This window comes from Nothobranchius furzeri, chromosome 12, assembly GCF_043380555.1.
Source record: "Nothobranchius furzeri strain GRZ-AD chromosome 12, NfurGRZ-RIMD1, whole genome shotgun sequence".
NCBI classification, from domain to species: domain Eukaryota; kingdom Metazoa; phylum Chordata; class Actinopteri; order Cyprinodontiformes; family Nothobranchiidae; genus Nothobranchius; species Nothobranchius furzeri.
In genome coordinates this window covers 39,241,562-39,257,060 of record NC_091752.1, presented here as the reverse complement: position 1 = coordinate 39,257,060, position 15,499 = coordinate 39,241,562, and the positions used below count along the sequence as shown (strand labels likewise).

At 46.5% G+C, this 15,499-nt stretch overlaps 1 protein-coding gene across 2 annotated transcripts; it reads right to left on the bottom strand.

The window, feature by feature from the left end:
* Positions 1-1,006: 1,006 nt before the first annotated feature.
* LOC139062129 (uncharacterized) lies at positions 1,007-1,978 on the bottom strand. Of its 2 annotated transcripts, none has more exons than XM_070542595.1 (2): positions 1,271-1,971; positions 1,007-1,115 (listed from the first exon to the last, which is right to left on the bottom strand). In XM_070542595.1, exons 1-2 carry the CDS (start codon positions 1,927-1,929, stop codon positions 1,112-1,114), a joined length of 663 nt encoding a protein of 220 aa, XP_070398696.1. In that variant the 5' UTR covers positions 1,930-1,971; the 3' UTR covers positions 1,007-1,111. The 2 variants fall into 2 exon arrangements, with proteins under 2 accessions (XP_070398696.1, XP_070398695.1); XM_070542594.1 differs by having other exon boundaries at positions 1,030-1,115; positions 1,243-1,978.
* Positions 1,979-15,499: the final 13,521 nt, after the last annotated feature.

The window sequence follows — 15,499 nt, the reverse complement described above, 5'->3', positions numbered from 1 at the left end:
GAATTTGTAACGGTCCACCAGTTAGTGGAAAAGAATCCGGTCAGAATAGAGTTGTTCAGTAAGCGGTTTGAATCTGGTATTGCGGACCCACAGAGACACGAGTTTGGACGTATCTGTGGGAGCAGGCTCATAAGCGATTTGGTTATCAAACTGGTTGTATCTTGTGTTACGAACCCACAGGGAAACTTGTTTGAATTTACCTGAGGGTTCCGTCCGGAACTCGAGTGAAGCTGATGGTTTAGCTGTTAGATCAGAACCTGATTTTACCTGCTCACAGTTGGGTGGCAGCTTTACGGAGGCGACTTTGTTGTGATCAGAAATAGTAGTGAACTGGAAATGCGAAAATGATGCTCGCAAAGCAGGAGGAGGCTCCCCACCCCCCTTTTGTTTCTCAAACTTATGCCGTGTCTGTGAGACAGGAGAAGCATAACAAAGAACAGTTCTTAAGCTCTTAAAAGCCCTATTACCAAGAAGATGCACATTGTCACCTGAATCGTGCTGAAAGAGCAGATGTTCAGATGTCCAAAGACCTGGAGGTGTTGGACTTGGAGGTTCTGAAAAGGAGTGATCCAATGATGGTTGTGTCACGGGTGTCAAAGCAAACCTAGCCATGTTTAGAATCAGATACAGACATGACGCTAGCTTTAGGAACATGGTCTGTCCTGAAAACTGAAGCCAAGAATACTTTATTCCCAAGAATGATGGAGGTGCCCACACAGAATCAGAAAAACCCGGGTTAACCAGAGTAGTTACAGACTGACTAAAGTTCCGCCCCGTAGAAGGTGCCACCCCTATCTCCGGGTCGGAGGTCAATGTTGTCAGCTGAATTGGTGGAAGGTCAGTGTCGATTTCTGCAATGACCCGCCCGCTCGGAGGAGGGTTTCCCCCGAACAGCCTGAAGTCCGCAACGGAAAACTCAGTGCCACCCGGCACCCCCCTTTTGTCAGGAGGGGCCCCGAGCAGAGCATCACTGCACGCACCTACACCTCCCGGGCCGGGTGGCCTTCCCGAGCCCGTGAGAGAGGTGTGCGCAGCAACCACCGAGCCTCCTTCAATATCGCCACTGACCACAGGACTGCTGGAAACCGCAGGTTTTACTGCGCCGTCGTGGTCACCTGTAAGAGAAATCACAGGAAAGACAGCACAGAGGCCTGAGACTAAGTCACACCCCTGTGAAAGGAGAAAGGAATTGGCCACCGTATTAGCAGAGGTCACAAACTGAAAAGTGACAAGGTCATTCACATAAAGGTCAAGATGTCCGGGCACAAACCCCTTAAATGGCATGGTAGCTCCGTCCGGAGACCACAAGTGTTTCACGGCGGCTGACGTTTCCATCACGCCCCGATAAAGAAGCTGGTTTGTGCATGAGGCGGACTGACGAGTAAAGCAGACCTCTGACTGAAGCGGTGGATCACAGCCTGAAGATTTCACACCCATGCTGGAGAGATGTTCAGCCTCTAACATGGATGACAGAGAAGAAGCATCAGGAACCAAAGGGTTAAGCACAACCTGTTTGTCAGAGAGGTTAACCATAGGCTCAAGAGATTTATTCAGCTTAAAAGTAGCAGAGAAAGTGTTGTTTATTTCAAACCTTGATATTGATGGTGGGTTTTTGACCCCCTGGAAGAAATAAAAGTAAAGAAAAAGCGTTATGACTGTAAACAGCATGTTGCATGAATTCACGTCATGAATTGCAGACCAGAACCACCTCCGACCCAGTGCAGCTGGCACCGAACCGTTACCACTAGTCCCCACCGTCCCTGACCGGCGGCACCCGCGTAATGCGGGCCCGTTCGGGCGGGTGGAGGGACCATCGAGGCTCGGCCGGTAAGCAGTCTCCTGCATCTTGGCATGTTCTGGAAGCAGAACGTCAGAGAACCTTACATCAGGTGTAACAGTGCAAGAAAGATTTTGTCGTGTCTCGTCCATCCCTCATTAAGTTCAGAGCAACTCGCGTTTTTACCTTCTGAGCTGACGTAAAACTCCGGTCAAATTCCTCAATTTGTCTCACAAACAAGGATTGTCCGTAGCTTACTTAACTTTATGACACAGGGTAAAACAAGGAATTAATGATAGAGAAATGAATACACACAACTTCACAAGATGGAAGAAAAAGTCATGGAAGGGGAGCGATGGAGGCTGCGAAAGCCGACCCGTTCACCGGTCCAAAATAAAAATAAAAAAATAATAAACCCTACGCAGCCGAGATGTTATCAGACGGACAAACGTAGCAAACTGTAGATTCTACACACCGAAGTGAATTACAAGAATCACCGCCGATGCGGGTTTTGTGAGGACACAGACTGACTGTGTCAGAAATGGTATGACAATTTAACGGGACGCGTTCCCTTTTTGTCCAACTGTGGCCCACTAGCTTAGCTCTCCGGCTAGGTCTAGCGTCCTTTGTCTGTAGCGACCAGACTTAAATTTTCCCGATTAACAAGCAGGCATCTCGCTCCGCTTGTAAAAACGGACTTTTAAAGCGTACACAATCTGAATGCAGTAACGCGTGACGGCCATGCTTCGCCTTACGACGTTTACCGAGCGATCCAAGCTACGGTAGGTGTCACCGAGCATTCCGTTTAGATTCGGCTGCGATCAGTCGCCAATGCAATGGAAATATTTTCCACAATAGCTCGCCCACAGTGTCAACACACTGAGACGAAAGGTGTCCGAGAATTTAGTTTCGGTTCGGAGAATTTAGTTTTAATGTTAGGACTGAGGATAAGCTGCTCACGGTAGCTCACCCAGCAAGTTCAGAGCGGAAATGTCGCTTTCCGACCTGGAGAGGTTAGAGACGCGCGGCGCGTCAAAATGGACAGAATTTAGTCAAAAGCACAACTCACACGTTCGCTCCGAAGGCGAAGATGGGATAAATCAAAGTTAGGTCTGTAATTTGGGGTCAATTTGAGATCGGAGACCTTCCCTGTCAAGTTTCCACCAGGACGTCTCCCGGAAGAGTGACTTCAGCGGAATAATTTCCGGTGTTTTTCAAAATAAGACATCAAAGTGAAACACAGAGAAAAGCGCTGTTTGTAGCTTTAGATGTTAGAAATCAGATAAATCGCAGATATAGAAGTCTGGATACACTCGCCATTATTGTAGCGTTGTGGTTTTATGCTCTTTTATGAAAGAGGAACCATGCTAAGTATTAATTCGGAATATTAATTTTTAATAAATCAATAACCAAATTTTATATTGTTCAGAAGACTCAAAGGTTGTTTTCATCGATAAACTGCCGATAATATCTGAGTGTCTGTGTTTCAGTTCAATGAGGAAACCAGTTTGAAGGATTAAAAGTTTTAATTCTTCAAATTAAACTAATGATTTTGAAAATTGACAGACAGGAAACAACAATCACATTGGCAACTTTGTGGGACAATCTTTAACAGTTGATATGTTGTTCTTGCTCAAATAGACCTTCTGGTGAATTTATGAAGATTGAGAATGTTGTGAGTTGTGAGAGTGATATGATGTGATTATGGATGCGTGTGGGTGCAAAGTGTGGTGAGATGAGGTGAGATGGATGCGTGTGTGCATCTGATTTTGCTTCAGGAAGAAACAGGAGTCTGAGTGAAAAGTGATGGTTTGAATAAACTTAGGTTTAGTTGGAAAAGATGCATCCAAACGCTAAACACCGTGTTCTGTCTCACCGAATTCTTGTGGACCCTCTTTCGGATCCGTGCCGTGGAGGATGTTGTGGTACATCCAGATGACACCGGCGGCTGACAGGAGACGTAGGTGTCGAACGGAACCGGTCCAGAGTTGCCCTCGGTACACGTTGATGGTAAAGCGTTTTGTCGACGCGCTTTCTTAAGTTAATTCACTCAGAAATCAAAAGACTCGGTAATGAGTCTGCGTTAGAAGTTGCGATTCAGCTATTCTGCCTGGCTTGGCAGAAACAGCGTGAAAGGGGGGAAGAACGAGGCAGCCGGCTCTGCCCCCCTTTTGGTTTTCAGGTCCACTCTCTTCCGTAGTCCAACACGAACTAGAATCATAAGACTGAAACTTACCAAAAACCTTTCTCTACTCAAAGCAAACGTGCGTCATCAAATGTGTCTGGAGTTTACTGTGAGCAGGTGTGTGTGGGTGTGTGTGAATGTTTGTGCTTGTGTGTGTGAAGGTCAGTAACAAACATTCTCAACATTATTTAAGAATGGATTCATTAAACCATTATAATTACCCCAAAGCATAAGAACCATTCATTTGATTAAACACATTTTATAATGAGCAAAATGATAATGGTTACTTTAACATTAAAATCAAGAAAAAGAAGTTTAAACTTTAAGTTTTGATTTGTTATCAATCAATCAATCAATCAATCAACTTTATCGTCACTTCAGCCATATACGGTTTGTATACAGTGAGGCGAAACAACGTTCCTCCAGGACCAAGGTGCTACATGCAACATAAATTTACAACATGAAAAAAATATAAGAAAAATAAACTATCTAATTAAGGACAGAACATGAGTGTGTTCGCGTGTTTGTGTGCGTGCGTGTGTGTGTGTGTGAGTGTGTGTGCATGCATGCGTTTATCAGTCCAGTCCCTTTTCGTTGAGGAGACGAATGGCCTGTGGGAAGAAGCTGTTGCACAGTCTGGATGTGAGTGCTCGAATGCTTCGGTACCTTCTTCCAGATGGCAGGAGTGTGAAGAGTGTGTGAGAGGGGTGTGACCAGTCAGCCACAATGCTGGTGGCTTTGCGGATGCAGCGTGTGGTGTAGATGTCCTTGATTGAGGGGAGGGAGACTCCTATGATCTTCTCTGCTGTTTTCACTATCCGCTGTAGGGTTTTGCGGTCAGAGATTGCACAGTTCCCAAACCAGGCAGTGATACAGCAGCTCAGGATGCTCTCAATAGTTCCTCTGTAGAAGGTGGTTAGTATAGTTGGTGGAAGCTGGGCCTTTCTCAGTCTTCTCAGAAAGAAGAGACGCTGTTGGGATTTCTTGTACAGGAAGCTGGTGTTGAGGGACCAGGTGAGGTCTTTGTCCAGGTGAACTCCCAGGAATTTGATGTTGTTGACGATCTCCACAGAGGAGCCGTTGATGCTCAGTGGTGAGTGGTCACTCCGTATCCTCCTGAAGTCAACAACCATCTCTTTTGTCTTGTCAACATTCAGAGACAGGTTGTTGACCTTACACCAGTTTGTTAACCTCTGCACTTCATCTCTGTATGCTGACTCGTCGTTCTTGCTGATGAGACCCACCAAGGTTGTGTCATCAGCGAACTTAATGATGTAATTTGAACTGTGTGTTGCTACACAGTCATGAGTCAGCAGTGTGAACAGCAGAGGACTGAGCACACAGCCTTGTGGGGCCCCCGTGCTTAGTGTGGTGGTGCTGGAGGTGCAGTTCCCGATCCGTACTGACTGAGGCCTTCCAGTCAGAAAGTCCAGGATCCAGTTGCAGAGGGAGGTGTTCAGGCCCAACATGCTCAGTTTTCCGATCAGTTGCTGGGGGATGATCGTGTTTAATGCTGAGCTGAAATCTATGTACAGCATTCGAACATGTGTGTCCTTCTTGTCCAGGTGTGTGAGGGCAAGATGGAGTGCAGTGGAAATGGCGTCATCTGTTGAGCGGTTATGGCGGTATGCAAATTGCAGTGGGTCCAGTGAGGGGGGCAACAGGGTCTTGATGTGTGTCATGACTAGCCGCTCGAAGCACTTCATGATGGTGGGTGTAAGTGCAACAGGACGGTAGTCGTTGAGACAGGACACAGAAGATTTCTTGGGCACTGGGACGATGGTGGCGGCCTTAAAGCATGTGGGACCAACGGCACTGCTCAGAGAGATGTTGAAGATGTCGGTGAGAACTTCCGCCAGCTGTTCAGCACATTCCTTTAGCACTCTGCCCGGGATGTTGTCTGGACCAGCAGCTTTACGTGGATTGACTCTGCGTAGAGTTTTCCTCACCTCTGCTGTAGTGAGACACAACACCTGGTCGTCCGGAGGAGGGATTGACTTCCTTGCTGCCACGTCGTTCTGCCTGTCGAACCGAGCGTAGAAGTTGTTCAGCGCATCAGGGAGGGAGCCGTCACCATCACAGGCAGGTGTTGTCGTCCTGTAGTTGGTGATGGCTTGTAGGCCCTGCCACATTCGCCGTGTGTCGCCGCTGTCCATGAAGTGCTTGTGGATCCTCTGGGCGTGTGCGCGCTTCGCCTCTCTAATGGCCCGAGATAGTTCATTTCTAGCTCTGCTAAGCGCCACCTTATCTCCCGCTTTGAAGGCAGAGTCTCTGGTTCTCAAAAGTGTGCGCACTTCCGCAGTAATCCACGGTTTCTGGTTGGGTCGTGAGATGATGGTCTTGGAGACAGTGACGTCATCGATGCATTTGCTGATGTAGCTCGACACCGATGACGTGTACTCCTCCAAGTCAGTAGAGTCGCCGTAAGTTGCAGCCTCCCTAAACATGTTCCAGTCAGTGCACTCAAAACAGTCTTGAAGAGCAGAGGTGGCTCCTGCCGGCCAGGTTTTCGCCTTCCTCAGAACCGGTTTTGCTCGCTTGACGAGTGGTCTGTATGCTGGAATTAGCATGACAGAGATGTGGTCTGAGTAGCCAAGGTGGGGGCGGGGCTCTGCCCGATATGCGCCGGGGATGTTTGTGTAAACCAAATCCAGCGTGTTTACCCCTCTCGTTGCAAAGTCCACATACTGATGGAATCTAGGAAGCACTGATTTGAGATTTGCATGGTTGAAATCTCCAGCAACAATGAACAGTCCATCTGGGTGTGTGTTTTGCAGTTCGCTGATGTTTGTGTACAGTTCTCCTAACGCTTCCTTAGTGTTAGCGCCAGGTGGAATGTACACTCCGATAATGAAAACAGTGGTGAATTCCCGTGGTAAATAAAATGGTCTGCATCTGACAGTCACAAACTCCACCAGCGGTGAGCAATAGCGAGAAGCTAGCAGAGCGTTCTTGCACCATTTCTCGTTGACGTAAACACACAGGCCGCCACCGCGAGTCTTGCCGCACAGAGCTACGTTTCTGTCGGCTCGAAACGAGGCCATCCCGTCCAGCTGAATAGCGGCGTCCGGTACTCTGTCGCTGAGCCATGTCTCCGTGAAAATATAGACACAGCAGTCTCTGGCCTCACGCTGCGTAGCCTGCTGGAGTCGGATGTAGTCCAGTTTATTATCCAGGGAGCAGACGTTGGACAAGATGATGGACGGGAGAGCCGGCCGGCTAGGGTTTGTTTTTAGCCTGTGACAGATTCCCGCCCGCTTGCCGCGCTTACGCTTCCTCGCGCATCGCTTCCGATGTCCCCTCCTCCGGACGCCAGCATCAGGCAGCGATGAGGCATCGATGAGGCATCGAGGCCTGGTGCGCGGAGGCCTGGAGGCCTGGAGGCCTGGTGCACGGAGGCCTGGTGCGCGGAGCAAGCCGAGTTCTCGTAGCGTTTCCCGCAGCTCCTCTTGGATATCGTTGTCCGGGTTTTGAAGGTAGCAAAGTGTCTGGCTGCTGTATGTACAGGCACCAGTACCGACGATATCCATAGTAAAAAATAAGAAAAATAAGATAAGAATAATAAATTAAATAAAAAACCATGATACACAAAAACGTAGGCACCATTTGGCACCATTTGGCTCCGGAGTGGCTCCGGAGTGGCCGCTGCGTGCTACTGCCGCGCCGCCATCTATGACTACTTGTCCATGAGAACTCCTTCTTCTGGTACCGCAGGTGGCAGATGTTATGGTTTCCTCCCAGACTCGCTGGCGTTCAGGTCTTAATCTGTGAGTGAAAGTGCTCAATGACCCAGCTTTGACCTAGCTGAGTCCAGCACCACCTTTGTGACAGAAAACCCATATTTCCTCACGTTACAAAATGCAGGGGTGGGCATAGATATTCTGCTGGGAAGGGGCTGGGTTGGTGCCCTCGGACTCCGTGAGGTTCTGTAATACTGCTGCTTTGGGCCCTGGCAGGATGGGCTGGGGTCTCCATGCCCTGGGTGGCAGTTTGACAACAGAGGTGCCTATTGGGGCCAGTAGGGGAGCTGGCTCCCTGGAGGGCTAAGCCCAACCAGCCATTCCTCCCCATCCCCGCATATTTCTCTCCTCCTGCTCCCTCACATCATCACACAAACATACACATAGGACCTTGGGGGGTGGGCAAGTCAGGGAGTGCGGGTATGGACCCCATTTCCGCATTCCTGTGGCAACCTGCCCCCCAATTTTATTTGCACCTTATACACTTCCACTGACGACATTCCACACAAACACACACTTAGGGCCTTGGGAGTGAGCACATTCAACGGCATTTGGCAGGGGGATATTTCAGCCTCCTCCCGAGTGCCGGTGCCCACTTCCAATTTTAAACCACACTTAGACACTGATGGCTGAGGGTGTAAGTGGGGTGGTGCGGTGGCATCAGCTGGCATATGCCGAATGATGCCCGCACTGCCCACTCACCACAGCCATGGAATACACCTCATGATCACACAACACTATATTGGAGCAGGTGGAGGGAGACTAGGGGTCTTAGCCACCTCTGTTGTTGCTAGGCTTCCTGGGGCTGGAGGCTAGGAGGGAGATCTGGCCGTCTGGTTGGGGTCTGGGGTGGTGGGTTGCTGTGCTCAGCGTTGGGCGGGGGAGCCTGCTCATCAGCACCCCAGCAGAAAGGGTCAAACTCTGGTTACCGGTGATGGTTGTACCCCATGTGCAGCAGTACCGGGACCAGAGTTAATAGGGTGTGTATGGGGAGCATGAGTGACTGTCCGGCGTGCATTTTTGTAAGTCTTGGGTTGTATGTGCATGTGTGAGCATGAGGGAGGGAGTGTGTGACTGTGTTTGTGTATGACTGTATATGTCAGGTGGGGCCTTTGGATCCTCCCCTCTCCTGGAACTTCTCTTGATGATATAGATCTTTGTCCCCCCTCCCCCTGCCACACCTGGTGTGGGGGCTTGTGCCATGGTCTGCCTGAGTGTTCGTGGCAACCGGGTCTGGGGGTTTAAGATTTTGGCATCTGCCTGATAGATCCCGGTGGCTGCCTGGTGGGGTCTGGGTCCCTGGGCTCTGCTGGGTCCCCGGCGGGGGTGGTCACCCCTGGGTCCCGGGTCGCTGGGTCCCGGGCTCGGCCGGCTAGGGGGTGGGAGGCTGCGGGCGGGCCTGTGGGCTTGCCGCTGATATCTCCAGGGACTCTGCCGGCTGCTGGTTGTGGCCCCCCGGGGCGATCCTCTGTGCCTCTCGAGGGGGGCGGGGGCCTTTCTGGTTGTAGTCTCCTTGGGGTTCCTGCATTCTGGGGCAACGCCTGGATCTCTGGGACTTGGAGCTCCCCCCGTCTCCTGCACATCTTTGGGGGGCAGATCTGTGGTCCCTCACACTCTCTGTTGGACGCTCCTATAGAGAAACCTTAAATAAACAAGCGCGTGTACACACACAGGTGCTCACATGGTGCTCTCAAAAGTATGGGCTTGGGCACGTTCAACACATGTCTTAAGACTATGGGGGGCACTTAATGCATTGTGATTTATTATCGTGATTCTTCAGTTAAGCAATTTTGATTATATATATATATGTTTTTTTTGTTTGTTTTTTTTCATCAAGTTGACGCAGTGATAGGTAGATCTTGTTGTATTGTTGTTGTGTCCCTTTTTTGTGCCCTTTTGTTTTTTTTTTGTCTTTTTCTGCAGGTCTAGAAGCAGACTCTTGTTCATTGTTTATTTTTGTGGAACCCCCCCCCCCCCCCCCCTCTCTCCACCTTTTCTCTTCCTTTCTCTTTCACCTCTGTCTCCGTGGTTGGTCGGAATTACAAAGCATTCAACAACAATAACAATAAAGTTTTAAGTATCAGGCGTGACATTAAAAGCAAACGCTTTGATGCTCCACCTGAGAATAAATCTGTAAGGCTTGTCACCAGCATTCAGACATAAATTCTGCTTGCTTCACAGCCAGACAGGACACGGTAAAAAAAAAAAAAAAACTTCACAGTGGGAGACATGTCCATGAGCCATCCAGTGTTTGTGACTAACGTCGAAGCGCTTCCTTTCGTAATGGGAGGAGACCTGTTACGACGCCTTGACACCGGCATTTCATTTAAAGATTGGACACTCCAAACTGAGGTGACCCAACCGATGCCCTTGGCGTCCCTTGGGCACCTCATTACAGGTTCAGGCGGTGACAAAGTCAACGGAACCGTCAACCTGGTCGGTCAATCCATTACCAGTAAGGTCAGTGACATCCAGAGAGTCTGCGTAGTCTCTGTAACACCACTCCACACGGAGGTGGGGACAGCACCTACCCTAGTGGGAGTTGGCGGTTGCGGTGAGACACCACCTGAGACTCCGCACCCTGTGGTGGGAACACCACCTGCCAAAGAGGGGACTGAGGATGGTGCTGATACTCCGGCTGAAGCTCAGAACCTTGCGGTGGGGACTCCCCTGCCGAAGGACAGGCTGATGACGTCGCTGATGTTACTGCGATACAGCGGGCGCTGATGACCTTTAGCCCAGAGGTTGATAACTCACCTACCGAAGGCGAGGGGGTCCGGTGCCCTGTACCACCACTGGTTGACCCCGTTCTCTCTGACTGCTCCTGCGCGTGGAAGGAGGGCCCTTCGGAGCGTCCACCTGTGCTGAACCCTCGCAAGGCCGCGCTACTCTACAACCTACAATGTCCCTGGATTCCATTTCCAGGTCTGGTAAAATACGTTTAGTTAGTTGCGTGGTTCGGGCTACTATCAACCGCAGTTGGTACCCATATATATATATGAGTATATGTGTGTGTGTGTATAGATAGATAGATAGATAGATAGATAGATAGATGATAGGGTTTGAAATGTGAACCTGAGTGACTTTTACTCCACATATTTGAATATTTCTTATGGAAGTCCCCAGGGGTTAATGTGGGGTCCCAAACTGTTTATTTGACATTTGGGGTGAAGATTACTTGAGTCTCGTCCACCTTCTAGCATTTATTTTTTATTTTTTGTTTTGTTTTATCATTTATTTTAACTATTCAAAGTTCAAAATAAAAAAGCTCAAAAATTGTCACACAACCTCCCTCTCAGCCGTCAACCTCCTCTAGGGAGGCACCGCAGAGCCGCTCAGACTCCATTACCCAACATCCCCAGCGCCAGGCTTCCGTTTCCCCTCACCCGCCAAATCTATATAACGAAGTGCCGCACAACGCCGGCTCACTCAGTCATCGTTCTAACCGAACCTAACCTAGAGTCCAAACCAGATCAGCTCAGATCACGAAGCCTGTTCAGATCAGACCAGCCAGATCAGACCAGCCAGATCTCAGAATCCTGCCTGTTCGTACAGATCAGCTTCAGACCAGGAGTCGCCGTGTTCAGCTGTGTCACCATACAGCTGCACACCTGGCTCCCAGATTAAACAGCGTGCCCATTCAACCCGGCGTCGGTCACTCCACGCTTGGGTTAAAAGGCACCCCACATCCAAACTCTCGCCCAGCTCGAGTCACCCCGTTACAAAAATAAAATACCACTGTAATGTGAGGAAATATGGGTTTTCTGTGCAAAAGGTCATTTGACTCGGCTGGGTCAAAGAGCTGGGTCGCTGAGAACTTTCACCCACAGATTGAGACCTTTGCAGACATGAAGTCTGCAAGAGTCTGCTGGAAACCATAACATCTGAACACCTGCAGTACCAGAAGAAGGAGTTCTCATGGACAAGTAGTCATAACATAACAAGTCTTAAAACTTCCTTTCTTGATTTTAATGTTAAAGAATAATCATTATCATTTTGCTCATTATAAATGTGTTTAATCAAATGAATGATTCTTATGCTTTGGGTAATTATAATGGATTAATTAATCCATACTTAATTAAATAATGTTTGAGGATGTTTGTTAGCGACCTTCACACACACACTCAAGCACACACACACTCAAACACACCCACACACAGATTCTCACAGTAAACTCCAAAACACATTTGCTGACGCACACGTTTGCTTTGAGAAGAGAAAGGCTTTTGGTAAGTTTCAATCTTATGTTTCAGTTCGTGCTTGACAACGAAAGAGAGAGGACCTGAAGAAACCGAAGGGGGGACAGAGCCGGTCGGCTCGTTTCTCTCCCCCCCCCCCCCCCCCTCACGCTGTTCCTGTCAGCCAGACAGAATAGCTGAATTGCAACTGCTAACGCAGACTCGTCCAGAGTCTTTGATTTCTGAGTGAATTAACTTAAGAAATCGCATCGACAAAACGCTTTACCACCAACGTGTACCGAGGGCAACTCTGGACCGGTTCGTGGCGCATCTTTGTCTTCTTTGCCAGCCAAGGTGCCCTGGATGAAGCATCATCCTAAGGTGACGTCCCGGGTCCAACAGGGAGTCCGATTTTCGGTGAGGCAGAACACGACAGATAGCGTTTTGATGCATCTTTTCCAACTAAACCTAAGTTTATCCAAACCATCACTTCACTCAGACACCTGTTTCTTCCTGAAGCAAAATCAGATGCACACACGCATTCATCTCACCTCATGTTCAATTCTCACTAAATTTTGCACACACGCATCCATAATCACATCATATCACTCTCAATCTTCAGCACCTCCAACAGAAGGTCTATTTTGAGCAAGTTTACAATATCAACTGTTAAAGATTGTCCCACAAAGTTGCCAATGTTGATTGTTATTTCCTGTTTGTCAGTTTCAAAATCATTAGTTTAATTTGAAAAATTAAAACTTTTAATTGTCAAACTTGTTTCTTCATTGAGCTGAAACACAGACCCACGGATATTATCGACAGTTTATCGATGAAAACAACCTTTGAGTCTTCTTAAAACTATACAATTTGGTTATTAATTTAATAAAATTAATATCACAAATTAACATGTAGAATGGTTCCTCTTTCATAAAAGAGCATAAACCACAATGCTACACCACCCTAACAGAAGTTTTAAAGGAAATAGGAAGATAAGGTGCAATGGTCAGTGTTAATATCTAGTGCAATAAAATGACAAAATAAAATGTTATTCATGAGCTGTGGATGAAAATTTGTCCTTAGGATAGTGTATAATTGTGGTGCATTAATGTTTGCAGAATGAATATGAGTAACTGAATATGTATGAGTTTTCTGTGCCTGGTTGTATTAGTGAGAATTTATCAGGAACATACTATCATGTTGATACACAGCTTCCAGAGAACAACTTCATTATTTGTAGTAAAGGGAAAAACCGGAAAAATACGTAAATCAAAACACCTTCTGCCTTCATGGCGGACAGAAGAAATCAAGAGGATGTCTGACACAAACAGGAGGATGAGAAGAAAAAGAAGTAGGAAGGATATTAGAGATGGTGTTTGTGGTTAGCTGAAGCTATTTATCTAACTGAAGCCAAATGTAATCTGCGCTTTTCCTCCTCTTCTCCTTGTCTCTGTTATCAGCATTTGATGCGATTAATTCTGCAGGACCGGCTCCCCAACATGAGATAATCTAGTGAGAGAACACCCAGGGAAATATAGCATTACCCCAGAAGACAGAAGGACAAAAGATGGAACAATTACAAGTGAAAAGGTGAAAAACTTGTGGTGAGTCAACTAAAAACTCGAGGGTGATGGACTGAAAGATGAATGGACGAAAGATAAGGGCTGAGAAAAAGAGATTAGATAAACAGATTCCATGTTTTAATAGATAATTTTATGCTTTGTGCATGAATAACACACCATCGCCGCACCGAATGGGCAATCTGGAGGAGTAAAAGCTGTTTAATGTGTGTGTTATTACTGTATGTTTAACACAAACAGTGGTTGTTAAAACACATTATTATAGATTAAACATCTGTGTGCTGTGCTCAAGACATTGTTTATTTATTCATATATTTTGGCTTGTATGTAATGAAAATTAACCCAATTTATATTAGGAATAAGTAAAGGCAACTAAACCAGTCATATATTTTGAATTTCATAAGGATGCCAATGCCACTTATCAAGTTTCTTTTAAAATATACAATAATCACTTATGACTGTAAAAAATCTTTGATTATAAAAAACTCTTTTGAACCATGAGCTGTTCATCATTAATATCAATAGGTTTTCGTCAGCTAAGTTTCACAACCCTAACCCTAACCCTACGTTCACATAACAAGTTAAAAAGACCTGTGGAACTTTAATATAAAAGTTTACTTTATGAAATAAAAGCAGCCAAAATCCCGCAATGCTTTGTGGTTTGCCGTTGGTAGTGTTGGATCGCATGTGTATGATAGCTTGAAGAATTTCAATGTAAAACTGTCATCAGCAAAAATTCACACCAGAAATTTAACAACTATGGTGACCTCCTGGTGACCCAAACCAAAGTAATCATCACTCAGTGGAGTCAAGTGGTTGTTAGCCAATCAAATTACACCCCATCTGCAGGTGGATCACTAGTCAGGAAGTCTCTTGACAGACAGGAAGCAGCAAGTGAGGCTGGGAAAGAGTGTCTCGGACCTGCACACCAACAGCACCGGTTCCCCTTGGGGTTGTGTTCTCTCCCCTTCCTCTTCTCCCTGTACACCAGCGGTTCCCAAACTTATTTAGCCACGCACCCCCTTCTATGTCCCGACCATGTTGACGCACCCCCCAGCCCCCACATCAGGGCATGCATATATATATATATATATATATATATATATATATATATATATATATATATAACTTTATAACCAGGGAGACATTTCATTGTGTATTCCTAAATTCAAATTTTTTCTTATCATTTATATTTTCTTCCACCGATTACCGCAGCAAATTCCTAATGTTGTGATTCTTGCACACATGGCAATAAAACCCTTCTGATTCTGATTCTGGTTCTGATTCCTGTTCATGTGACACTAGTGAGTCGTTGACTCGATCGAGTGATGATTGCTTTGGCTTGGGTCACCTCAGTTGAAGAATTTTTGCTGTTGAAATTCTGATCATGAAATTTTTACAGATAACATTTTTGCTGGTGTATTTTAAGTAAAAAAATATTCTAATTACATAATTTCACAGAATAAACATGTATTCATTTATTTATAAATGATATATTAATCTCAATTATTTATATTATAAAAACCTGGATTTTGCACATTTACTAAACTCCATGCCCATACATTATGCTTCAGGTCTTTTACTAACAGCCTAATCAATATTCTATAACATGCATGCTATTTGCCCAAAGCACAGCATCAGAGAATCAAGACTGTGTTCGTCTGAACTTTCACATCGCTGAGAGCATAATTCAAAATAGTGCTATCGCTTGTTAAAGAAGAACCTGCAAAAATTGCCCTCAGAAATCACTTTTTGTTTAACATCTCAATGGTCCAAAGGCAAAGGAAATATTAGATAAGATAACTCTTCGGGAAGATGGGAAAATATGTGTGAAGGTAATGCATGGAGCATGAAGTTAGGCTTGAGGAGAGTTCATTCTGAGGAGCTACATGTGAGTCCTGAGTGACTAAAAATGTTTTACTTGGTTTGAGTTAAATGAAAAGCTCAACTTTAGAAAAAAAAGGCTCTGTTTATGGGCTAGACAAGAGATATGTGCAACAAAGCGATTGGTCTCCCTCCTTGTAATTGACACATGAAAAATG

What these genes read in the sequence shown, in the direction of transcription:
- LOC139062129 (XM_070542594.1), bottom strand. Translation starts at nt 1,929, where the DNA reads ATGGACGAGACACGACAAAATCTTTCTTGCACTGTTACACCTGATGTA. An exon ending in CCGGACATCTTGACCTTTAT is followed by an intron (nt 1,116 to 1,242) that starts GTGAATGACCTT and finishes TTTCTCTTACAG; the next exon opens with GTGACCACGACGGCGCAGTA.